Source organism: Bufo bufo, chromosome 3 (assembly GCF_905171765.1).
Source record: "Bufo bufo chromosome 3, aBufBuf1.1, whole genome shotgun sequence".
Classification (NCBI taxonomy): Eukaryota; Metazoa; Chordata; class Amphibia; order Anura; family Bufonidae; genus Bufo; species Bufo bufo.
The window spans coordinates 386,278,373-386,305,145 of record NC_053391.1 but is presented as its reverse complement, the minus strand read 5'-3'; the positions used below and the strand labels follow the sequence as shown (position 1 = coordinate 386,305,145).

The 26,773-nt window shown below is 44.0% G+C and overlaps 1 protein-coding gene across 4 annotated transcripts in view; it reads left to right on the top strand.

Annotated features, from left to right (window-relative positions):
* Window positions 1-677: 677 nt before the first annotated feature.
* RAD51C (RAD51 paralog C) overlaps window positions 678-26,773 on the top strand; it is a 78,573-nt gene continuing 52,477 nt past the window's right edge. For 2 of the 4 annotated variants that reach the window (XM_040421943.1, XM_040421942.1), the window contains exons 1-4: window positions 678-897; window positions 3,651-3,888; window positions 13,850-14,016; window positions 18,094-18,227. In XM_040421943.1, coding sequence (XP_040277877.1) covers window positions 780-897; window positions 3,651-3,888; window positions 13,850-14,016; window positions 18,094-18,227 — 657 coding nt within the window. In that variant the 5' untranslated portion in view covers window positions 678-779. Of the gene's footprint in view, window positions 898-1,887; window positions 1,975-3,650; window positions 3,893-13,849; window positions 14,017-18,093; window positions 18,228-26,773 lie in introns of those variants that run through there. The other 2 variants (XM_040421944.1, XM_040421945.1) reach the window with 2 other exon arrangements.

Below are 26,773 nucleotides of genomic sequence, written 5' to 3'. Positions count from 1 at the left end.
CCTAATCCGTCACGCTCGTGTGAAAGGGGCCTAAATCTGCAGCAAACCCACCATTTATACCACAGGTGACACACGGTTAACTCTTCATACCACCAAAGGGTCAGCGGACTGAAAACTCCTGTAGCAAGGATCTGAGGCCAGTTTTACCAGGGCGTCCGCTGCCTGGACGAGGACCATCGACGCTGCCTAGTGACAGCAATCATGGCCGCTCAGACAAATCCCAGTGAGAAGGGTGAGGTGACACTGCGACTTCATGTAGCGCGACAGGTTGATTTTTAACTATTCAACTACAAGTGCAGTCCACATGAATACAACCTTGTGGACTGCAGCTGTCATTCAGCAGTAAGCCTAGGGCTACAGACACATTCAGGTCACACCAATCTCGTGCAGCATTGTTTGTAATGACAGTCAATGGCGTTGGTGTTGCACAGCGAGGCAACAGTCGCACCAAAACCCAACTTGGATGGATTTTTTGCAACTGGCGCGTAGCACCATTGGCTATCATTATAAAAAAACATAGCACGGCTTTTCAGCGACACATGGCACCGTGTAGACAGTCGCGCAGTGCAGGCGAGCGTTAGCCATCTTTACCACATATCAATCGCGTTGACCAACCCACGTAACTGACATTTACGCCAGAGGCCAGCAGGTGGCGCTCATTGTTTTACGTATTAGGCTCTGCAATGTAGCGCTCGCGGCAGCGTGCTACTGGCAGGGATATCGCCTTGTCGGTTTCCCGCCAAGAGGCTGCTGGGTGACTGCTCCGGGCAGTGCCTAGCATGCAGCGTGAGGTTGGTAGCTTCCCCTTGGCGCCTTCTGTAAGGGCCAAGCTGATCGCTGCTGGCTTCAGTACCCTGCAGGACGTAGCGGACGTGACAGCCATTGAACTCGCTAGAGGTAACCGAGCCATTACTGGAGCAATAGGTGTGCTGCTACCTGTAGTACTTCTCAGCTAGTAATACAGAGCAGGGAGGACTTCAGCTAGACAAACTGGCGCGGGGACCGCCCTACTTCCCATCTAGCCCCGCCCACCCACGGCGCTATTGGCGGCTAGAATTTACGTCACCTCTCAATGCCTTTATTGCCTTCTTAAAGGGGAACTCCGTTTAAAATCTGAGTGCTGAAAGAAACACAGGCAGAGACCTCATCAGGTGTCCATGTTGCAGCGCTTCCAGTCTAAAGCACTTATCATTATGCTCAATGGTTTTTAACCTTTGAGATCCACTGTACTGTCTATTTAGCTAGATCTACATTGTACTTGACATATAAGGTGACTGTGTAAATACATTGTATTATGTCTCTTATAGCGAGCCTGTGTTGTAGCCAGAGCTGCATTCACAGTTCTGCTTGTTATTGGATCCAGTAAAGGGCACAGCTGGCCTTATTTTCTATGTTTCCTTGTTAAAACTGCCCAGCCAAAAATCGTGTGACAAAACTGCATCATTTCACGGTAACACCAAATGATTATTTTGCCTATAGTGTTTAGTATGTGATGTCCACTAAATTCACAAAAATCTTTCTTTTTTTTTGGTACTTGGATAGTGATGGCCCATCCTCAGGTTTTCTGGTACTTGGGTAGTGATGGCCCATCCTCAGGTTTTCTGGTACTTGGATACTGATGGCCCATCCTCAGGTTTTCTGGTACTTGGATACTGATGGCCCATCCTCAGGTTTTCTGGTACTTGGATACTGATGGCCCATCCTCAGGTTTTCTGGTACTTGGATACTGATGGCCCATCCTCAGGTTTTCTGGTACTTGGATACTGATGGCCCATCCTCAGGTTTTCTGGTACTTGGATACTGATGGCCCATCCTCAGGTTTTCTGGTACTTGGATACTGATTGTCCATCCTCAGGTTTTCTGGTACTTGGATACTGATGGTCCATCCTCAGGTTTTCTGGTACTTGGATACTGATGGCCCATCCTCAGGTTTTCTGGTACTTGGATACTGATGGCCCATCCTCAGGTTTTCTGGTACTTGGATACTGATGGTCCATCCTCAGGTTTTCTGGTACTTGGATACTGATGGTCCATCCTCAGGTTTTCTGGTACTTGGATACTGATGGCCTGCCCTATGCTCTGGTTTTCTGGTACTTAGATAATGATGGCCTGCCCTATGCTCGGGTTTTCTGGTACTTGGATACTGATGGTCCATCCTCAGGTTTTCTGGTAGTTGGATAGTGATGGCCCATCCTCAGGTTTTCTGGTACTTGGATACTGATGGTCCATCCTCAGGTTTTCTGGTAGTTGGATAGTGATGGCCCATCCTCAGGTTTTCTGGTACTTGGATAGTGATGGCCCATCCTCAGGCTTTCTGGTACTTGGATAGTGATGGCCCATCCTCAGGTTTTCTGGTACTTGGGTAGTAATGGCCCATCCTCAGGTTTTCTGGTACTTAGATAGTATCATCGAGTTTTCCGGTACACTAATAGTAATGATTATAATACTGGGGGGGGGGGGGGGGGGCGCTGCGCCATAAATGATTTTAGTTAACCTGTTAATACAAATGTGGGCAGCCTCAATGACAGTGATCCCGCCGAACCACGTCAATTAACCCCTCAGTGTATGATATGGCCGGCACCCGCCTCCCACATTTGTATTAACTGGTTAATTGTATTCATTGGTTGTGCAGTGGCCTCAGCCCCTCTTGCCCTCCTCAGTATTAGCCTACATGCACACGAATGTGGTTTGGTTCTGCATCCGAGACACATTTTTTTGCGGCTCGGGTGCGGACATATTCACTTCAATGGGGCCGCAAAAGATGCAGACAGCACTCCGTGTGACGTCCGCATCCGTTCCGTAACCCCGGAAAAAAATAGAAATGTTCTATTCTTGTCCGTTTTGCGGAGAACAATAGGCATTGTTACAATGGATCCGCAGAAAAAAAAGGATGCCATACAGACGTCATCCGTTTTTTTGCGGATTGCAAAACACATGCGGTCATGTGCATCTAGCCTTATCTTCACGTTGGTGCAGTAGTGCAGCCTAGTATCGGAAAATAGCAAATCCCGGTGTCGGATCGATCCCGGTGTAAAAGTATTGATTGGTGCAACCCTAGTTTAGACCACATTTCCAAACTGTAAACTGTTCAATACTAATATAAAAAATATTGTCAGATTTGCCAACATGCTTGATGCGTTCATTAGCTAAGCCTCCTTCTCCATTACTGCTGACACCTAGATCAGGGGGCTGACTTAGCTAATGAACTGAGACACAGACAGCCCTCTTCATCAGGATACAGACACTGAAAGGAAGGGGAGGCTTCTGCCTATGTGAGAACGGCATTGCGTACAAAGCAAGCGCCACTTCCAGGAACGTGCGATGGGTCTGAACCCGGGCCATCTGTAAAGCTTTCAGAATAAATTCTACTAGTAGGTTTTACTAAATCACGTGAACTGTGCAGGTACACGCCCCCAACTGGTAACATTCATATTCTTCTAGTAGGAATAATAGAGGAAAGGCACAATATATGAGTTATAAGGAAAAAAATGCTTAATGTGGAATACAATTATTTACTAAGACATGTCAGGAGTGGTGACCGTTCATTGTTAATAAATAGCACACACATTCATACATACTAATTTGAATTCCATGTCCACGTCTAAAACGTAAGGCAGATGTGTTTAATATGTATATTGTGCTTGCTGCAGAATCTGGAATATCTGAAGACAGTGCTGTGAAAGTCTTGCAGGTTTTGAGGAGAGAGAACCAGAGCGGCACATCAGTAACCCTGAAACACACAGCATTGGAGTTACTGGAACAGGAACAAGCCCAGGCCTCCATTATAACCTTCTGCTCAGCATTAGATGAGGTTCTTGGAGGGGGTGTGCCATTGTCCAAGGTCACAGAAATATGTGGGCCGCCTGGTGTGGGAAAAACACAATTATGGTGAGTTGGATATGATGTGGACTGGGGGAGATTTATGAAAACTGGTGTAGAGGAAACCTGGTTTAGTTGCCCCGAGCAACCAATCTGGTTGGAGCTCTGAAAAATAAAAGGTGGAATCTGATTGGTTGCTCGGGGCAACTAAGCCAGGTTTCCTTTACACCAGTTTCAGTCTTCATAAATCTCCTTAGTTATGTATTTTATTCTTAAAGGGGGTGTCCATTCTTTTTATATTGATGGCCTATCCTTAGGAAAGACCATCATTATCTGATTGGCTACGGTCGACACCCTTCACCCACGCTGTCCAGCTGTTTGAGGCTAGCTCTTAAAATAGATGCCCACTATGTAGTGGATGGAGCTGTAGTGCTGCAGTAACCACCTCCGTCCACTACACAATGGATGGAGCGCTGTAATTCTGGCACTGGAGCTACTACTGAACAGCCGCAGGGTGTCAGACCCTCGCTGATCTGATTATGACGGCCTATCGTGAGGATAGGCCATCAATATTTAAAAAAAATGGACAACCCCTTTGAGAGATCTAAAAGAAGACTGTAAAAAGAAAAGGAAAAAAAAGTGTTTTTTTGGTTAGAGGCCAAGAGCATGAGGCTGCACTACTGCATGATTCATGACTATATACTTGCCGTTCTGATTTCTGTCTGCTGAAATGTGGTCATTATCTTCTGAAGCTTCTAATCGCTTAAATAGATGAATGTATTTGAAGTAGGGCAGTGACCCTCCAGCTCAGCAACACAAGATGATCTCTGAGGAGAGTGGGCCTCATTTATCAAAACTGTCTAACAGGAAAAAAAAATTCAGATCTCTTTAAGAAATTAAAGTTGAGCGCTGATTAGTTGCCAGGGGCAACTAAGCCAGTTTTCCTTTACACCAGTTTTGATAAATCTCCCTCACTATGTCCATAAACATGCATGGACATCTCCCTTGGATAATTTCACCTCTTGAAGCCGTTGTAACGTTACATTACCCTACTTTGTGAGATTTCCCTACCTCCTCATTTCCTGTCGCACCGGAAATGACATGTGGAGGCGTTCCTTAGTTTTGACGATCTGGGCATGCGCAAAAGGACAGTTTAGGGAAAATCTCACTTCGGAGTTCAGCAGCACATCGGGACACTGCGCATGCGCAGGAGAGCCGAAGTAGGGAAATATTACGGCCCAAGCGCGAATAACTCCTGAAAATCCATCTGTTCTCCACGCCTGCGCAGTGTGGGGATAGGGAAAAATTACGTCCAAGTGCGCGAGCGCCGAGGGTAGTATAAATATCCATTTCGCAAGCGCTGCTAACCCTTTTCTGGAGCTATTCTCATATACCCAGGTGCTGTCCATTCTAAACTCAGATATCACCAGATAGAAACATCTCGCACATGAAAGCAGCCTCTTGTCTGACAGTCTGAGAGATATATGTCCGGCCCCCTCACACATATTGTACTTGCCTCGCTCCCCGACACCCATGTCACTTCTGATGCCGGCACGGCGGTTGTTGTGGAGAGATGTAAGTACAATCTGTATGAGGGGCCTGGGCATATGGGGGGGCATTATAGAACTTTGATAACCCCTTCCCACATTATCACATACATGAATGTGGGTGATAGTGGTGCCCTACCGCATTCCCACGTGCATGTACGTGATGGGATCGGGCAGGAGCTGCACCCGCCCGGTCCGCAGCACAGGCCTGGCTGTTACTGATAGCCGGGCCCCTGCTGCATCGCCGGCATCACTGTATGTGGTGAGACTGGCGGATTAACCCTTTCACATGCCGCAGTCAACGCAGACCGCGGCACTTGCAGGGTTTACAGAGGAAGGGGGCTCCCTCTGATTTCATCGGCCCCCAGCGCTGCGCTGACAGGGGACCGATGGTTGCCATGGCAGTCCTGATGCCTTCCACATCGGAGCCTGCCAGCTACGGAAGCCCATGAGATCCAGCCAATATGGCTCTCAGACTATGGAGACACTAAAACATGATTTTATTTTTGTTTCAAAAATATTATTGTGTAAAACTTAAATTTAAAAAAGTATATATATTAGGTATTGCCACGTCCGTAACGACCTGCTCTATAAAAATATCACATGATCTAACCCCTCAGGTGAAAACCATAAAAAAATTAAAAAATTAAAACGGTGAAAAAAAAAACATTTTTTTGTCACCTTACATCACAAAAAATGTAATAGCAAGCGATCAAAAAGTCATATGCACCCCAAAATCATACTAATTAAACCGCCATCTCATCCCGCAAAAATGATACCCTACCTAAGACAATCTCACAAAAAAAACTATGGCTCTCAGACTATGTAGACACTAAAACCTTATTTTTTATTTTTTTTATATTATTGTGTAAAACATAAATAAATAAAAAAAGTATACATATTAGGTATCGCCACATCCGTAAAAACCTGCTGTATAAAAATGTCATATGACCTAACCCCTCAGGTGAACACCATAAAAAAATAAAGTGTGTCAAAAAAGCAATTTTTTTGTCACCTTACATCACAAAAAGTGTAATACCAAGCGGAACGGACATAGTGATGCAGACAGCACACGGTTTGCTGTCCGCATTTTTTGCAGACCTATTGAAATGAATGGGTCTGCATCCTATCCGCAAAAAAAAAGTAATGGACATGGAAACAAAATACGTTCGTGTGCATGTAGCCTAAGAAGCTGACAGTTCAAATCAGTATAATACATAATGTATTGTACTGAATTGAAACAGGGATCAAACCCTGAAAAGGTGAAGTGCCACAGTGGCAAAATATAAAAAGTAAAAAATAAGTGAAAAAAAGTGTTTTAAAAAAAATAAAAATTAACGTTTCAAGTAAAAAAAAAAAAATAAAAGCGTCCTTTTCCCAAAATAAAGTAAACAAAAATGGTGGAAAATAAGAAAAGTAGACATATTGGGTATCGCCGCGTCCGTATCGACCGGCTCTATAAAAATATCACATGACCTAACCCCTCAGTTAAACACCGTCCAAAAAAATAAAATAAAAACTGTGCTGAAAAAAACATTTTTTTGTCACCTTATATCACTAAAAGTGCAACACCAAGCGATCAAAAAATGCGTATGCCCCCCGGAATAGTACCAATCTAACCATCACCTCATCCCGCAAAAATTGAGCCCCTACCTAATACAATCGTCCAAAAAAATATATATATATATTAGGTATTGCCACGTCCGTAACGACCTGCTCTATAAAAATATCACATGATCTAACCCCTCAGGTGAAAACCATAAAACAATTAAAAAAAATAAAAACGGTGTAAAAAAAAAACAAAAAAACATTTTTTTGTCACCTTACATCACAAAAAGTGTAATAGCAAGCGATCAAAAAGTCATATGCACCCCAAAATCATACCAATTAAACAGTCATCTCATCCCGCAAAAATGATACCCTACCTAAGACAATCTCACAAAAAAAATAAAAACTATGGGTCTCAGACTATGTAGACACTAAAACATGATTATTATTTTTTTTGTTTCAAAAATATTGTGTAAAACATAAATAAATAAAAAAAAGTATACATATTAGGGCTCTTTCACACTTGCGTTCTTGTCTTCCGGCATAGAGTTCCGTCGTCGGGGCTCTATGCCGGAAGAATCCTGATCAGTTTTATCCTAATGCATTCTGAATGGAGAGAAATCCGTTCAGGATGCATCAGGATGTCTTCAGTTCCGGAACGGAACGTTTTTTGGCCGGAGAAAATACCGCAGCATGCTGCGCTTTTTGCTCCGGCCAAAAATCCGGAACACTTGCCGCAAGGCCGGATCCGGAATTAATGCCCATTGAAAGGCATTGATCCGGATCCGGCCTTAAGCTAAACGTCGTTTCGGCGCATTGCCGGACCCGACATTTAGCTTTTTCTGAATGGTTACCATGGCTGCCGGGACGCTAAAGTCCTGGCAGCCATGGTAAAGTGTAGCGGGGAGCGGGGGAGCAGTATACTTACAGTCCGTGCGGCTCCCCGGGCGCTCCAGAGTGACGTCAGGGCGCCCCAAGCACATGGATCATGTGATCGCATGGATCACGTCATCCATGCGCATGGGGCGCTCTGACGTCATTCTGGAGCGCGGTTCCGTCTTCAAATGCTTTCAGTACACTTGCGTTTTTCCGGATCCGGCGTGTAATTCCGGCAAGTGGAGTACACGCCGGATCCGGACAACGCAAGTGTGAAAGAGGCCTTATGTATCGCCACATCCGTAAAAACCTGCTGTATAAAAATGTCATATGACCTAACCCCTCAGGTGAACACCATAAAAAATAAAGTGTGTCAAAAAAGCCATTTTTTGTCACCTTACATCACAAAAAGTGTAATACCAAGCGATCAAAAAGTCATATGCACCCTAATATAATACCGATCAAACAGTCATCTCATACCTAAAAAAATGAGCCCCTACATAAGACATTCGCCCTAAAAAAAAAAAAAAAACTTTGGCTTTCAGAATATGGAGACACTAAAAAATCATTAAAAAAAAAAATGCTTTATTATGTAAAACTGAAACAAACAACCAAAAAAAGGAGTCCTATTTGGTATTGTCGTGTCCGTAACAACCTGCCCTATAAAAATACCACATGATCTAACTTGTCAGATGAACATTGTAAATAACAAAAAATAAAAACTGTGCCAAAACAGCAAATTTTTGTTACCTTGCCTCACAAAAAGTGTAATATAGTGCAACCAAAAATCATAGGTACCCTAAAATAGTACCAACAAAACTGCCACCTTATCCCATAGTTTCCAAAATGGGGTCTTTTTTTGGAGTTTCTACTCTAGGGGTGCATCAGGTGGTCTTCAAATGTGACATGGCAACTTAAAATGATCCCAATGAAATCTGCCCTACAAAAACCATATGGCGTTTCTATCCTTCTGCGCCCTGCCGTGTGCCCGTACAGCAGCTTACGACCACAAATGGGGTGTTTCTATAAACTACAGAATCAGGGCAATAAATATTGAGTTTTGTTTGGCTGTTAACCCTTGCTTTGTTACTATAAGGCCTCTTTCACACGACCGTTGTGTGCACCCGTGGCCGTTGTGCCGTTTTCCGTTTTTTTTCCGCGGACCCCATGACTTTTAATGGGTCCGTGGAAAAAACGGAAAATGCACCGTTTTGCAGCCGCATCCGAGATCCGTGTTTCCTGGCCGTGAAAAAAATATGACCTGTCCTATTTTTTTCACGGCCAACGGTTCACGGACCCATTCAAGTCAAGGGGTCCGTGAAAGAACACGGATGCACACAAGATTGGCATCAGTGTCCGTGATCCGTGGCCGTAGGCTACTTTTTATACAGACGGATCGGAAGATCCGTCGGCATAAAAGCTTTTTCATAGCTGAGTTTTCACTTCGTGAAAACTCAGAACCGACAGTATATTCTAACACAGAAGCGTTCCCATGGTGATGGGGACGCTTCTAGTTAGAATACACTACAAACTGTGTACAAGACTGCCCCCTGCTGCCTGGCAGCACCCGATCTCTTACAGGGGGCCGTGATCAGCACAATTAACCCCTTTAGGTGCGGCACCTGAATGGGTTAATTGTACTATCATATCCCCCTGTAAGAGATCAGGGCTGCCAGGCAGCAGGGGGCAGACCCTCCCCCCCTCCCCAGTTTGAATATCATTGGTGGCCAGTGCGGCCCCCCCCCCTCCCTCTATTGTAATTATTCGTTGGTGGGACAGTGTGCGCCCCCCATCGTCCCCCCCTCCCTCTATAGCATTAACAACATTGGTGGCCAGTGTGCGGCCTCCCATCTCCCCCCCCCCATCATTGGTGGCAGCGGAGTTCCGATCGGAGTCCCAGTTTAATCGCTGGGGCTCCGATCGGTAACCATGGCAACCAGGACGCTACTACAGTCCTGGTTGTGCCATGGTTACTTAGCAATAGTACAATAGTAGAAGATTCATACTTACCTGCTGGTGGCTGCTGCGATGTTCGTGTCCGGCCGGGAGCTCCACCTACTGGTAAGTGACAGGGTCTGTGCGGCGCATTGCTAAATGAACTGTCACTTACCAGTAGGAGGAGCTCCCGGCCGGACACGAACATCGCAGCTCCCAGGTAAGTATGAATCTTTTACTATTGTACTATTGCTAGTAACCCGCTGCCACCAATGATCGGGGGGGAGATGGGAGGCCGCACACTGGCCACCAATGTTGTTAATGCTATAGAGGGAGGGGGGGCCGATGGGGGGCGCACACTGTGCCACCAACGATTTATTACAATAGAGGGAGGAAGGGGGGGGGGGGGGCGCACACTGTGCCACCAACGATTTATTACAATTGAGGGAGGAAGGGGGGGGCGCACACTGTGCCACCAACGATTTATTACAATAGAGGGAGGAAGGGGGGGGGGGGCGCACACTGTACCACCAACGATTTATTACAATAGAGGGAGGAAGGGGGGGGCGCACACTGTGCCACCAACGATTTATTACAATAGAGGGAGGAAGGGGGGGGGGCGCACACTGTGCCACCAACGAATTATTACAATAGAGGGAGGAAGGGGGGGGGCCGCACTGGCCACCAATGATATTGAAACTGGGGAGGGGGGGGGGGTCTGCCCCCTGCTGCCTGGCAGCCCTGATCTCTTACAGGGGGATATGATAGTACAATTAACCCCTTCAGGTGCGGCACCTGAGGGGTTAATTGTGCTGATCACGGCCCCCTGTAAGAGATCGGATGCTGCTAGGCAGCAGGGGGCAGTCATGTACACAGTTTGTAGTATATTCTAACTAGAAGCGTCCCCATCACCATGGGAACGCCTCTGTGTTAGAATATACTGTCGGAAATGAGGTTTCACGATCTAACTCATATCCGACAGTATATTCTAACATAGAGGCGTTCCCATGGTGATGGGGACGCTTCAAGTTAAAATATACTATCGGATTGGAGAAAACTCCGATCCGATGGTATAAAAGGGACTCCAGACTTTACATTGAAAGTCAATGGGGACGGATCCGTTTGAAATGGCACCATATTGTGTCAACGTCAAACGGATCCGTCCCCATTGACTTGCATTGTAATTCAGGACGGATCCGTTTGGCTCCGCACGGCCAGGCGGACACCAAAATGACTTTTTTTTCATGTCCGAGGATCCTCCAAAAATCAAGGAAGACCCACGGACGAAAAAAACGGTCACGGATCACGGAAAAACGGGACCCCGTTTTGCGGACCGTGAAAATATACTGTCGTGTGCAATAAGCCTAAAAAATGGATTAAAATGGAAAATCTGCCAAATAGTGAAATTCTGAAATTTCATCTACATTTTCCTTTAATTCTTGTGGAACTCCCAAGGCCCCTTTCACACGGGTGAGTTTTCCGCGCGGGTGCAATGCGTGAGTTGAACGCATTGCGCCCGCACTGAATCCGTACCCATTAATCTCTATGGGGCTGTGCACATGAGCGGTGATTTTCACGCATCACTTGTGTGTTGCGTGAAAATCGCAGCCAGCTCTATTTTGTGCATTTTTCACGCAACGCAGGCCCCATAGAAGTAAATGGGGCTGCGTGAAAATCGCAAGCAAGTGCGATTTTCAAGCATGGTTGCTAGGAGATGATCGGGATGGGGCTGGAGGGGTTAAAAAAAATTAAAAATAATTTAACTCACCTTAATCCACTTGTTCGCGCAGCCGGCATCTCTTCTGTGTTCATCTGTGAGGAATAGGACCTTTGATGACGTCACTGAGCTCATCACATGGTCCATCACATAATCTTTTACCATGGTGATGGATCATGTGATGGACCATGTGATGAACGCAGTGACGTCATCAATGGTCCTATTCCTCACAGATGAAACCAGAAGAGATGCCGGCTGCGCGAACAAGTGGATTAAGGTGAGTTAAATTATTTAATTTTTTAACCCCTCCAGCCCTATTTTACTTAGCATTCTGTATTCAGAATGCTATTATTTTCCCTTATAACCATGTTGTAAGCGGAAATAATAATGATCGGGTCCCTTATAACCATGTTGTAAGGGAAAATAATGCAATCTACACAACCTTGAACCCAAACCTGAACTTCTGTGAAGAAGTTTGGGTCTGGGAACCACATTCAGTTTTTTATCACGCGCGTGCAAAACACATTGCACCCGCGCGATAAAAACTGAACAACGGAACGCAATCGCAGTCAAAACTGACTGCAATTGCGTACCTACTCGCGCGGGTTTGCCGCAACGCATCCGGACCTTATCCGGATATGCTCGTGTGAAAGAGGCCTAAAGGGTTACCAAAGTTTGTAAAAATCAGTTTTTAAATACCTTGAGGGGTGTATTTTCCAAAATGGGATCACTTTTTTGGAGTTTCTACTCTACGGGTGCATCAGGGGGTCTTCAAATGTGACATGGCAACTTAAAATTATCCCAGTGAAATGTGCCTTCCAAAAACCATATGGCGTTCCTTTCCTTCTGTTCCCCGCCCTTCTGTTCTGTTCCCAGCAGTTTTACGACCACATATGGGGTGTTTCTGTAAACTACAGAACCAGGGTAATAAATATTGAGTTTTGTTTGGCTGTTAATCCTTCCTTTCTTAGCAGAAAAAAATGGATTAAAATGGAAAATCTGCCAAAAAAGTGAAAGTCTGACATTTCATCTACATTTCATCTAGGGTTAACAAAGTTTGTAAAATCAGTTTTGAATAGCTTGAGGGGTTTAGTCTCTAAAATGGGGTGATTTATGGGTGGTTTCTAATATGTAAGCCTCGCAGAGTGACTTCATAACTGAACTGGTCCTGAAAAAATTGGTTTTAAGATTTGCTTCTAAACTTCTAAGCCTTCTAACGTCCCAAAAAAATAAGATGTCATTTTCAAAATTATCCAAACATGAAGTAGACATATGGGGAATGTAAAGTAATAACAATTTTTGAAGGTATAACTGTCTATTATAAAAGTAGAAAAATAGAAATTTGGAAATTTACTAATTTTTCAAGATTTTTTGTAAGATTGGTATTTTTTTATAAATAAAAATTAAATATTTTGACTCAATTTTACCACTGTCATAAAGTACAATATGTGATGAGAAAACAATCTCAGAATGGCCCGGATAAGGGCTCTTTCACACCTGCGTTCTTTTCTTCCGGCATAGAGTTCCGTCGTCGGGGCTCTATGCCGGAAGAATCCTGATCAGGATTATCCTAATGCATTCTGAATGGAGAGAAATCCGTTCAGGATGCATCTGGATGTCTTCAGTTCCGGAACGGAACGTTTTTTGGCCGGAGAAAATACCGCAGCATTGAAAGGCATTGATCCGGATCCGGCCTTAAGCTAAACGTCGTTTCGGTGCATTGCCGGAGCCGACATTTAGCTTTTTCTGAATGGTTACCATGGCTGCTTGGACGCTAAAGTCCTGGCAGCCATGGTAAAGTGTAGTGGGGAGCGGGGGAGCAGTGTACTTACCGTCCGTGCGGCTCCCCGGGCGCTCCAGAGAGACGTGAGGGCGCCCCAAGCACATGGATCATGTGATCGCATTGGACACGTCATCCATGCGCATGGGGCGCTCTGACGTCACTCTGGAGCGCCCCGGGAGCCGCACGGACTGTAAGTATACCGCTCCCCCGCTCCTACTATGGCAACCAGGACTTTAATAGCGTCCTGGGTGCCATAGTAACACTGAAAGCATTTTGAAGACGGTTCCGTCTTCAAATGCTTTCAGTACACTTGCGTTTTTTCCGGATCCGGAGTGTAATTCCGGCAAGTGAAGTACACGCCGGATCCGGACAACGCAAGTGTGAAAGAGGCCTAAGTAAAAGCGTTTTAAAGTCTCCTGAAGGGGTTAAAGACCTTTTACATTGGCCGATGATCGGGGTATGAGTGAATATTCACTGCCCCATGTGAACATGTCCACCATTCAGCCGACTTGAAAGCAAACAGGACAGGTGCATAAACTTCTCCAACAAAATCTGCTATGTGTGAATTGGCCCTTATATGCACTGTACCTCCGTTTCCTCTAACCTCTAGCTGTATTTTTTCAGCATGCAGCTTGCCATTGATGTGCAAATCCCAGAGTGCTTTGGCGGTGTTGATGGAGAAACCGTGTACATTGATACAGAGAATGGCTTTCTCGTGGAGAGACTGGTGGATATTGCCAATGCTTGTGTTCTGCACTGCAGTCTTATAACACAGGCTCATCAACAAGATGGTATGAATAATCCACATGGAGGTGCTCTATGTGTGTTTTCTGAGTTATCTAGCAGTGGGCTGGTAATGTGTTTACCCACATAGCTTAATATATAATTTTTTTCTTTTTACTGCAGTATAGTCTTATTATACCTGAAAATAATTTACTTTAAAGAGGACATTTCACCTCTCCTAACATGTCTGTTGTAGTAAGTACTTGCATTCCCTGTGTAATAATTCTGTAGCTTCTGTTCTTATTACTCTGTGTGGTGCCGATCCTCTATTATTTCTACTAGAAATTATGAATGAACTGCCAGCAGTCTGCACTAAGATTACAGATGGGTGTTACCAGTTGAGAGTGTGTCCCTGCAAAGTCTGACATCAGCATCCCTGATTGGATAATGTCAGACTCTGCAGGGACACACCTCCAACTGGTAACACTCATCTGTACCCTTACTGCAGATTGCTGGAAATGATACAAGAATGGTACAACATAGAGTCATAAGGCCTCTTTCACACGGGCGTTGCGGGAAAATGTGCGGGTGCGTTGCGGGAACACGCGCGAGTGCAAAACATTGTAATGCGTTTTGCACTCGCGTGAGAAAAATCGCACATGTTTGGTACCCAAACCCGAACTTCTTCACAGAAGTTCGGGCTTGGGATCGGTGTTCTGTAGATTGTATTATTTTCCCTTATAACATGGTTATAAGGGAAAATAATAGCATTCTGAATACAGAATGCATAGTAAAATAGCGCTGGAGGGGTTAAAAAATAATTTAACTCACCTTAGTCCACTTGATCGCGCAGCCCAGCTTCTCTTCTGTCTCATTCTTTGCTGATTGCAGGAACAGGACCCGTGGTGACGTCACTCCGGTCATCACATGATCCATCACCATGGTAAAAGATCATGTGATGGATCATGTGATGACCGGACTGACGTCACCACAGGTCCTGTTCCTCCACAAAGCTAAGATGAAGACAGAAGAGAAGCCGGGCTGCGCGATCAAGTGGACTAAGGTGAGTTAAATTATTATTTATTTATTTTTTTAACCCCTCCAGCGCTATTTTACTAAGCATTCTGTATTCAGAATGCTATTATTTTCCCTTATAACCATGTTATAAGGGAAAATAATAATGATCGGGTCTCCATCCCGATCGTCTCCTAGCAACCGTGCGTGAAAATCGCACCGCATCCGCACTTGCTTGCGGATCCTTGCGATTTTCACGCAACCCCAATCACTTCTATGCGGCCTGTGTTACGTGAAAAACGCACAAAATAGAGCATGCCGCGATTTTCACGCAACGCACAAGTGATGCGTGAAAATCACCGCTCATGTGAACAGCCCCATAGAAATGAATGGGTCGGTATTCAGTGCGGGTGCAATGCGTTCACCTCACGCATCCCATCCGCGCGGAATACTCGCCCGTGTGAAAGAGGCCTAAGAGTAGATGCTCCAGAATTGGTAATACATGGGGAATATAAGTAGCTACTAAAGCAGACAGGAGAGAGGTGACAGGTCCTCTTTAAAGTTATTGTTGCATTATAGAAATAATATGATCTCAGGATTATTATAGTTATGTATCCCTTCATGATAAAAGGGTAGCTAACTAACTTCTAGCTCCTCTCTTATTAAAGATATATATTTTTTAAAAAATCAGAAAAAAAAAAATTATTTTGCCCCTTCCTCATTCAAAGGCTTCCTTGGGTCCCTACTGACCTTTACTTCTTGGTGCCTCTCAACACACAGGAAATGACCACTCAACCACTGGCAGCAGCAGTGACCCATATCAGCCGCTCAGCAGCTGTTTCCTGTGTGTTCAGAGGGGCCTGAGTTTAGAAACCGTCAGGGGGTGAAGGATCACTTCTTTTTCTTTCCTGCAAGTGCCATTCTCACCCTTTTTAAATAAAAAAAATAAATAAAATAATATATATATATATATATATAAATATTACATTGTGAAATACCTATGGCCACTGCCTGTCTGTCTATTACCACCCAAGTGAGTGCATGTTCGGATGTTCCTTCAAGGGAAGGGGGGGGCGGTCAAGGTCCAATCTACATTATGTGAAAGGCAGGGCTCATGTTTATTGATACTCCATGACTTCTTTAACATAAAGGGCTGTACAGGCAATATTGTACTTGCATTATAGCATCCCCTGCCCCAATTCAGAAAGGTCTGTCACTAGTATAGTTGGCTTTTTTTCATGTGTTTTTTTCCATAGACTTCTTTATAGAACTACAGCATCACCCAGGGAAAAAAAGATTGTACAAAATGTCACACTTAAAAAAACAAAGCCACTAAAAAACCCACAAAAAAAACCTTCAACAAGAAAATCTTATTTACTTGTATTTAAAAAAACACACAAAACCATGTCTGAAGGACATTTTTCCCCAGAAAAAATAAGTATTATTATACAGTGGGATGCGAAAGTTTGGGCAACCTTTTTAATCATCATGATTTTCCTGTATAAATCGTTGGTTGTTACGATAAAAAATGTCAGTTAAATACATCATATAGGAGACACACACAGTGATATTTGAGAAGTGAAATGAAGTTTATTGGATTTACAGAAAGTGTGCTATAATTGTTTAAACAAAATTAGGCAGGTGCATAAATTTGGGCACTGTTGTCATTTTATTGATTCCAAAACCTTTAGAACTAATTATTGGAACTCAAATTGGCTTGGTAAGCTCAGTGACCCCTGACCTACATACACAGGTGAATCCAATTATGAGAAAGAGTATTTAAGGGGGTCAATTGTAAGTTTCCCTCTGAAGAGTAGCAACACGGGGGTCTCAAAACAACTCTCAAATGACCTGAAGACAAAGATTGTTCACCATCATGGTTTAGGGGAAGGATACAGAAACTGTCTCAGAGATTTCAGCCGTCTGTTTCCACAGTTAGGAACATATTGAGGAAATGGAAGACCACAGGCTCAGTTCAAGTTAAGGCTCGAAGTGGCAGACCAAGAAAAATCTCGGATAGACAGAAGCGACGAATGGTGAGAACAGTCAGAGTCAACCCACAGACCAGCACCAAAGACCTACAACTTCATCTTGCGGCAGATGGAGTCACTGTGCATCGTTCAACCATTCGGCGCACTTTACACAAGGAGATGCTGTATGCGAGAGTGATGCAGAGGAAGCCTTTTCTCCGTCCACAGAACTAAAAGTGCCGCTTGAGGTGGACTAAAGCACATTTGGACAAGCCAGCTTCATTTTGGAATAAGGTGCTGTGGACTGATGAAACTAAAATGGAGTTATTTGGCCATAACAAAGGGCGTTATGTATGGAGGAAAAAGAACACAGCATTCCAAGAAAAACACCTGCTACCTACAGTAAAATATGGTGGTGGTTCCATCATGCTGTGGGGCTGTGGGGCCAGTGCAGGGACTGGGAATCTTGTCAAAGTTGAGGGACGCATGGATTCCACTCAGTATCAGCAGATTTTGGAGACCAATGTCCAGGAATCAGTGACAAAGCTGAAGCTGCGCCGGGGCTGGATCTTTCAACAAGACAACGACCCTAAACACTGCTCAAAATCCACTAAGGCATTTATGCAGAGGAACAAGTACAACGTTCTGGAATGGCCATCTCAGTCCCCAGACCTGAATATAGTTGAAAATCTGTGGTGTGACTTAAAGAGAGCTGACCATGCTCGTAAGCCATCAAACCTGAATAAACTAAAGATGTTTTGTAAAGAGGAATGGTCCAAAATACCTTCAACCAGAATCCAGACTCTCATTGGAACCTACAGGAAGCGTTTAGAGGCTGTCATTTCTGCAAAAGGAGGGTCTACTAAATATTGATTTCATTTCTTTTTTGTGGTGCCCAAATTTATCCACCTGCCTAATTTTGTTTAAACAATTATAGCACACTTTCTGTAAATCCAATAAACTTCATTTCACTTCTCAAATATCACTGTGTGTGTCTCCTGTATGATATATTTAACTGACATTTTTTATCGTAACAACCAACGATTTATACTGGAAAATCATGATGATTAAAAAGGTTGCCCAAACTTTCGCATCCCACTGTACTTCCTGAAGACAACTGGTATACTTGTCATGATTTATTTCCTATATTTGTTTCTTTAGACCAGAAAATAGCCATGCAGAGGTTCACGCTCAACAACATATTGTCAAAGACTCATTACTTCAGCTGCCAGAACTATGCTGAGCTTCTTGCACAGATATTTGTCCTTTCAGACTTCATAGCCCAGCATACCAAGGTAAGGAGTCTAGGCCATAAGAAATGTGTATGTGTGTGTGTGTGTGTGTGTATATATATATATATATATATATATATATACACACATATATAGTCGTGTTGTCATTTGACCTCTTTCAAGATGGTCGCTTGATGTGTGTGATTGATCTGCGCATACTCTATTAGATCCTCTTTCGTCACAGTGACGTATCTGTTGTACGCAAGCCGGGGCATGCGCAGTAAGTTTGAGTGTACGCCAAAGCCGACATTGCTACAGGTGTGGGATCGCGGCACATCGGGTCAGTGTCTTCCTGTTTATCATGTTATTCGTCATCGACATCACTGTTTAATGCACACGTCACTTTTAACCATTACAGCACTTTACTTATATAAGATAAAGAAGCTCTGGAAGCTAAGTGTATGAATTTTGCACATGTACACATATGTTGTATGTAATTTTATTGATCATGTTTGTAATAGTTGGGATGTATTTACTGACACCTTTATGTATGTTTTGAGATCAAGATATGTTTTTAATCTATGTATTCAGATGTTAAGGAGTTAATGCACTAGTTATGTATTGATCAGGTGATATGACGCAATTAGCTGTGGGTGTATATATATTGTTCACTGTGTCCTGTTACTTTGCTTGAGAAAGTCTCTGATACAGAGCCGAAACGTCGCCATTGCCACTGAGGTGAATAAAGTATTTTTAAAATTTTATTTATTGGAGTGCTGCCTTTTTCCTACTTATTGTTGTGGGATTGACTTTTCCCAGTGGGCCGTGCACCCATTATCGTTTTTGGCTGTGCTGCCCTCTTTTTCATTATATATATATATATATATATATATATATATATGTAATGTCAATGGGACTTTATGATTAGTAAAGATAGCATGGTAATAATATTCTTTTGATTGGTCTGTGTACTTATATGCCTCGAGTCTAGGCAAAGTAATTACCGTATATACTCGAGTATAAGACGAGTTTTTTGGCACATATTTCGTCTTATACTCGAGTCTAGGTCTTAGCTCCGGTAATAGCAGGCAGTGCGGGGGGCGGCGCTCACTCACTGACGTCACGCGCCTGCGCCGCTCCCCGCACTGCCTGTATTACCGAAGCAAAGACAAAGTAAGATATCCAAAGTTAAAGGTTACTGATTAGTTTAAATATACTGCTGTGAGCGTCGGGGAGGGGGATCTGTGGATGGCACTGTAGGGGGATCTGTGGATGGCACTGTAGGGGGATCTGTGGATGGCACTGTAGTGGGATCTGTGGATGGCACTGTAGGGGGATCTGTGGATGGCAGTGCCATCCACAGATCCCCCTACAGTGCCATCAACAGATCCCCCCTCCCCTAAACAGTTCCATCATGGCACTGTTTAGGGGAGGGGGGATCTGTGGATGGCACTGTTTAGGGGGGAGATCTGTGGATGGCTCCCTGTATTTAATGCAGAGTGTCTGTGTATATAATGCACACACTCTGCATTAAATACAGGGAGTCACCCTCTTGCAGATGTGTGTATATAATGTTGAGTGTGTGCATTATATACACATACACTCTGCATTATAGCTGCATTTCCCACCCTAGTCTTATACTCGAGTCAATAATTTTTCACATTTTTTGGGGGTAAAATTAGGGGCTCGGCTTATACTCGGGTCGGCTTATACTCGAGTATATACGGTATTTAGCATCATGCTGGAGTGATTTTCCGTGGAGTAACCACTGGACTGCTAGCCGCTATGACCAGAATTTGAGGGTAAGAGCAACGATGTTGGCCCTAGTTGATTGGGCTGCGAAGGGGGTTTTGGGAATGCCCCCCGCCCCCCACACCCTTGGTTCTCCTCTTTTCTGACTGTAGATCCCTCTCATATATATGTGAGGTCATGCCTAGGTAACACAGTTACCCAGTGGAGGATCATTTGTATCATTAGTATCCCAGCAGATGGTTGTTTTTCATCCCTTTACCTCAATCCTGAGCTCAATCAAAATTATACACAGTCTAGTACATGACAACCTCTGTCTAAGGGCTCATGCACACGACCGTTGTCGTTTTGCGGTCCGTTTTTCACAGATCTGTTGTTCCGCATTTGAGTTTTTTTTTCTTCTCTGATTTAAGTCTTTTCCGTTCCATTATTGCACAAAACATATCCGTATGGTTTAAGTATTTGATCCGTTTTTTGCGGATCGGAAACAGTAACTTATTAATCACCAAACACATGAGCAATATGGGCTGGACATACAGTATGGATCCGCAAAATACGGATGACATACGGATGTGTTCCATGTGCGTTCACTATTTTTTGCGGACCCATTGACTTTAATGGGGCCTCGGACCGTGATTTGCGGACAATAATATTGCATGCACTACTTTTTTGCGGAACGGAAATACGGAAACAGAATGCACACGGAGTACCTTCCGTTGTGTTTGCGGACCCATTGAAGTGAATGGTTCCGCATATGGTCGGAAAAAACCCCAGAACGGAAGCGGAAAGAAAATACGTTTGTGTGCATGAGCCCTAACAGACTTATAACCAACCCTGCTCCTTACATGTATCCAGAGATCTGCTCATTCCTTTCTGCAATTTCTCTGCTGGATTTATTTCAAGCTGGCAGCTCAGGGGGCGTGCAGTCTCTCAGGGGGTACGTCCTTTCTGCTGCAGCTTGTGACAGTTGAAAGATGGAACTGAGCATGTATGTCAACCTCAGTGAGCTGGACAGAGAATTAAAAAAAAGGGGCAAGTGACAGGTGGCACTATAATAACTCAGTGGCTATACTCCATTTTTAATTACATGCAAAAGTATTCAGATCCAAGTGCTGGTTTGAAAAATGTAGAATATTATTTAATGTTAAATGTCCCTATGGACAGCTTACTCATTTTTCAGTGGTCATTTGGATTACAGTACTATCTACATAAGGCCTCATGCACACGGACGTTTTTTTTTGCGGTCCGCAAAACGGATTTCCGTTGTTCCGTGATCCGTGACCGTTTTTTCGTCCGTGGGTCTTCCTTGATTTTTGGAGGATCCACGGACATGAAAGAATTGTCATTTTGGTGTCCGCCTGGCCATGCGAAGCCAAACGGATCCGTCCTGACTTACAATGCAAGTCAATGGGGACGGATCCGTTTGACGTTGACACAATATGGTGCAATTGCAAACGGATCTGTCCCCCATTGACTTTCAATGTAAAGTCAGGAGTTAATATACCATAGAATCGGAGTTTTCTCCACTCCGATGGTATATTTTAACTTGAAGCGTCCCCATCACCATGAGAACGCCTCTATGTTAGAATATACCATCGGATTTGAGTTAGATCGTCAAAACTCACCCCCCCATCATTGGTGGCCAGTGCGGCCTCCCATCTCCCCCCCCCCCCCCCCCCCCCCAATTAAAATCACCTTCCCCCATCATTGGTGGCAGCGGAGAGTTCCGATCGGAGTCCCAGTTTAATCGCTGCTACTGCAGTCCTGGTTGCCATGGTTACTTAGCAATTTTAGAAGCATTATACTTACCTTCGCTGTCTGTGACCGGCCGGGCGCTCCTCCTACTGGTAAGTGAAAGGTCTGTGCGGGGCATTGCCTATAGCACAGACCTGTCACTTACCAGTAGGAGGAGCGCCCGGCCGGTCACAGACATCGCAGGTAAGTATAATGCTTCTAAAAATTGCTAAGTAACCATGTCAACCAGGACTGCAGTAGCGTCCTGGTTGCCATGGTTACCGATCGGAGCCCCAGCGATTAAACTGGGACTCTGATCGGAACTCTCCGCTGTCACAAATGATGGGGGAAGGTGATTTTAATTAGGGGGGGGGAGAGGGGAGGCCGCACTGACCACCAATGATGGGGGGGTGATTTTAATTAGGGAGGGGGGGAGAGGGGAGGCCGCACTGGCCACCAATGATGGGGGAAGGTGATTTTAATTAGGTGGGGGGGGAGAGGGTAGGCCACACTGGCCACCAATGAATATAATACTGGGGAGGGAGGGAGGGGGGCCGCACTGGCCACCAATGAGTTAAATACAGGGGAGGGGGGTCTGCCCCCTCCTGCCTGGCAGCACCTGATCTCTTACAGGGGGCTATGATACTCACAATTAACCCCTCAGGTCCGGCACCTGAGGGGTTAATTGTGCGGATCACAGCCCCTGTAAAAGATCGGGTGCTGCCAGGCAGCAGGGGGCAGTCATGTACAAAGTTCTTAGTATATTCTAACTTGAAGCGTCCCCATCACCATGGGAACGCCTCTGTGTTAGAATATACTGTCGGATTTGAGTTTTCACAAAGTGAAAACTCAGCTCTGAAAAAGCTTTTATGCAGACTGATCTGCGATCCGTCTGTGTCAAAGTAGCCTACGATCACGGACGCGGATGCCAATCTTGTGTGCATCCGTGTTTTTTCACGGACCCATTGACTTGAATGGGTCTGTGAACCGTTGTCCGTCCAAAAAATAGGACAGGTCATATTTTTTTGACGAACAACGGTGCATTTTCCGAGTTTTCAACTGACCCATTGAAAGTCAATGGGTCCGCAGAAAATCACGGAAAACGTAACAACGGCCACGGATGCACACAACGGTTGTGTGCATGAGGCCTAATTCAGATATTCCCTAATATTCTACTTTTTTTGTTTTGTATTTTTCAGATTATTTGTTATAATAGTATTATATATTATATTTTATTTGCTGGCACTGTAACAGCTTTAGTAACTGTAGACATATACTAACATACTATACATCCTATACTAACTGTAGATATATATGCGTGCCCCCTTTTTGAATTTGGTGGTACCGTGGCAGATTTAAAGAGGTTGTCCCATCTAGCCATTTTCACAACAAAATTGGACTTGGAACTAGCCATAGGTAGCCTGGCTTACTCAAACAGTCGAGTGGGCCAGCGCTCCACTGTTTCTTTAACTCCCTTTGTAGTGAATGGAGCTACGCAAGCAGCATATCGGAACAAGCTACGCTGTTTCTGTAACTCCCCTTCTAATTTTATAATGACTCTCTAGCCCTGCTTACACTCACAAAGGGAGTAGATATTCTACTTATACTACAATTAATATACTGTGGTATTTTCCTTTTTTAATGAACTTTTTATATCAGCCAGCAGAGGGCGCTAATGCAGCAGATATCCTTCCACTCTTTTTCTGACTCATCTGGCTATTGTATTCGGAAATCTAATGTGTCATATAAGAATTTAACTATTGATTCATCTTTCCTTTAAGCTAAATGCACACGATCAGGATTGCGTGCGGAAAATTGGCACCGTAGGTCATGTGCATTGTATTCTATGAGAATTTGAAATTCTCAATGCACACGATGCAGATTTTTTTCCGCGTGGATTTTGACCTGTGGTGCCGATTTTAAAATCCGCAGCATGTCAATTTATTTTATTTTTCCTGACCGGATTTTCTCCATTCACTTAGTAAAATCCGCACACAGAAAATCCACACCAAATCCACATGCAAATCCGAACCAATTGATGCGGATTGACCGCACGGATTTCAGTGCGGATTCTCCGCACATGAATCCTGAACGTGTGCATGTACCCTTATAGTTTTAATTTTTGTATTTCCAAGTGAACAATAAAATTACAATAAAACAAAAACATGCAATCATCCCCAAATCCCTGTAGTCATAGATAAAAGAGCAATGTGTCAAATAAACAGCCATATTGTTCTCCTTGAACAATTTTTCTGGCATACATTTACACAAAACTATTTATCATTAGATACCTAGTCCTGCTATAGGGTCTCTTATTATGAAGAAGCAGCCAGGGTCTCTCTTCCACCTTTATCTACAGCAGGGATGCTCAACCTGCGGCCCTCCAGCTGTTGCAAAACTACAACTCCCAGCATGCCCTATGAGCTGTAGGCTGTCCAGGCATGCTGGGAATTGTAGTTTGGCAAGAGCTGGAGGGCCGCAGGTTGGGCATCCCTGATCTACAGTATATCAATCAAGTTCACCCAATAAGCTATACTGGGCACCCTAATATAATTTATTATTTAACCTCATTCTTCCCTACAATGTACTATGACAGTGTGGCAAAAATAATGTGAACCACTGTAAAAGTATGTCACTTTGATGGCTGGGATGGGAAAAAGCATCCCTTTAGATGCCGCAGCCTGTAGTGACTGCAGAACCTAAGTGGTTTTGCAGAGGGATGGAGTTTCCTCTGTAAGTTCATCTGTATTCTTGTAATGCTATCACAGGGTGCTTATTGATTACCATGGTAGCCAGGAACCTACCAGTGAGGCAGGGCTTAATAGGTTGCCTCTCAGTACAACACTAACTGTGGGTTCACACCTGAGCGTTCTGAAAGGAGCGCTCTGTATGCGCGATTGTACGTGCGTTTACAAGCGTGCATACAGAGACAAGCGAACGCCCATTGTCGCGCGTTCCCGAAAGTCTAAGTACGGGAACGCGCGACAAAAAGCCCCAAAGAAGCTCAAGTACTTGTTTGAGCGTCGGGCGTTTTACAGCGCGATCGTACGCGCTGTAAAACGCCCAGGTGAGAACCATTCCCATAGGGAAGCATTGGTTTCTCCCTGTTGTGCGTTTTACAGCGCGTAGGAACGCGCTGTAAAACGCTCAGATGTGAACTTAGGGTAAGGCCCCTTGCAGACGAGCTTTCCTCCCCCAGCTCTGCCTGGGGTCACATGCAGTCCTGATCAAAAGTTTAAGACCACTTGAAAAATGGCGAAAAATCATATTTAGCATGGCTGGATCTTAACAAGGTTCCAAGTAGAGCTTCAACATGCAACAAGAAGAAATGGGAGTGAGACAAAACATTTTTTGAGCATTCAATTTAATGAAAACAACGAATAAACTGAAACAGGCTGTTTTTCAGCTGATCAAAAGTTTAGGACCACACCTCCAAAAAAAAACTAAACCCCCCCCAAAACAGAAATCCAACTTCCAAACATGAACTCAGTAATGAGTAGCTCCGTCGTTATTGTTTATCACTTCAAAAATTTGTTTCAGCATGCTTGATGCAAGCGTTTCCATGAGGTGAGTGGGAACATTTCTCCAAGTGGTGAAGACGGCCGCACGAAGGCCATCTACTGTCTGGAACTGTTGTCCATTTTTGTTAACTTCACTTGCCATCCATCCCCAAAGGTTCTCAATTGGATTTAGATCAGGGGAACACGCAGGATGGGCCAAAAGAGTTTTGTTATTCTCCTGGAAGAAGTCCCTTGTGTACTGTATTGTTGTCCTGTTGAAAAACCCAGTCGTTACCACACAGACGAGGGCCCTCAGTCATGAGGAATGCTCTCTGCAACATCTGGACATAGCCAGCGGCCGTTTGACGCCCCTGCACTTCCTGAAGCTCCATTTTTCCACTGAAGGAAAAAGCACCCCAGACCATTATGGCGCCCCCTCCACTGTGGCGCATAGAAAACATCTCAGGTGGGATCTGCTTGTCATGCCAGTAACGTTGGAAACCACCAGGACCATCAAGGTTACATTTTTTCTCATCAGAGAATAAAACTTTCTTCCACCTTTGAATGTCGCATGTTTGGTGCTCTCTTGCAAAGTCCAAATGAGCAGTTCTGTGGCGTTCAAGGAGACGAGGTCTTTGAAGACGTTTTTTGTTTTTGAAACCCTTCATTCTCAAGTGCCGTCTGATGGTTATGGGGCTGCAGTCAATACCTCCTTGTTATTTGTGATTTTTTAATTTTACACCGGTTTAAAGAAAAAGGGTACAAGGAAGATACCTTAGAGAGGTTAAGACAAGATGTCGGAGATATAAAAAATAAAGAAAGAAAACCAGAGGAAAAAAATCACAAATAACAAGGAGGATAGTTTTAAATTTGCCTTTATCACTACGTATTCTGCATTGTGCTCGAGTATAAAAAAAAAAAACAGGGACATTTAGAAAAATGATGCGGTTTTGGGAAAGATTATTCCAAAGAGACCCCCCTTTATTTATAAGAAGGCACCTACAATTAAAAATAAAGTGGTCCAAAGTTTTTTAAAAGCAAACAGTAATCCCCGGAAATGTACTAGAAACGCATTCACATGGTGCGGTTTCTGTATAGGTTGTAAAAATCGGCTGGCGGTAGACAAGAAATTGATGAGTAAAGAGAATGTTAGATCCACGAATAAGAAAAAATATTATAATATAAAAGGAAATATATCATGCGAATCGATGAGTGATTTATGTATTAGAATGTCCTTGCAAACTCCAATATGTAGGAAGAACGCTGAGAAAGTTAAAAACTAGAATAGCTGAGCATGTAAGGAACATAAGGAAAGGATTAGAAATGCATAGTGTATCCGCTCATTTTAAAAAACACCATGGAAAAAATCCAAACGGTTTGAGGTTTTATGGAGTTGAATATGTTCAAAAATATTGGAGAGGAGGGGACCCTGTGAAGCAAATAAATAATAGAGGCACAATGGATATACGAAATGGGTACCCTGCACCGTTTGGTATGAATATAGAATGGGACATTAAATCAGTTAGTATGTATTAATTTTTAGATACCCGAATTAAGGATGTAGAAGATGAAAGAATGAATAGGCACTAGGATTCGCATGATATTTACTTACCACTTGTCTCCCCG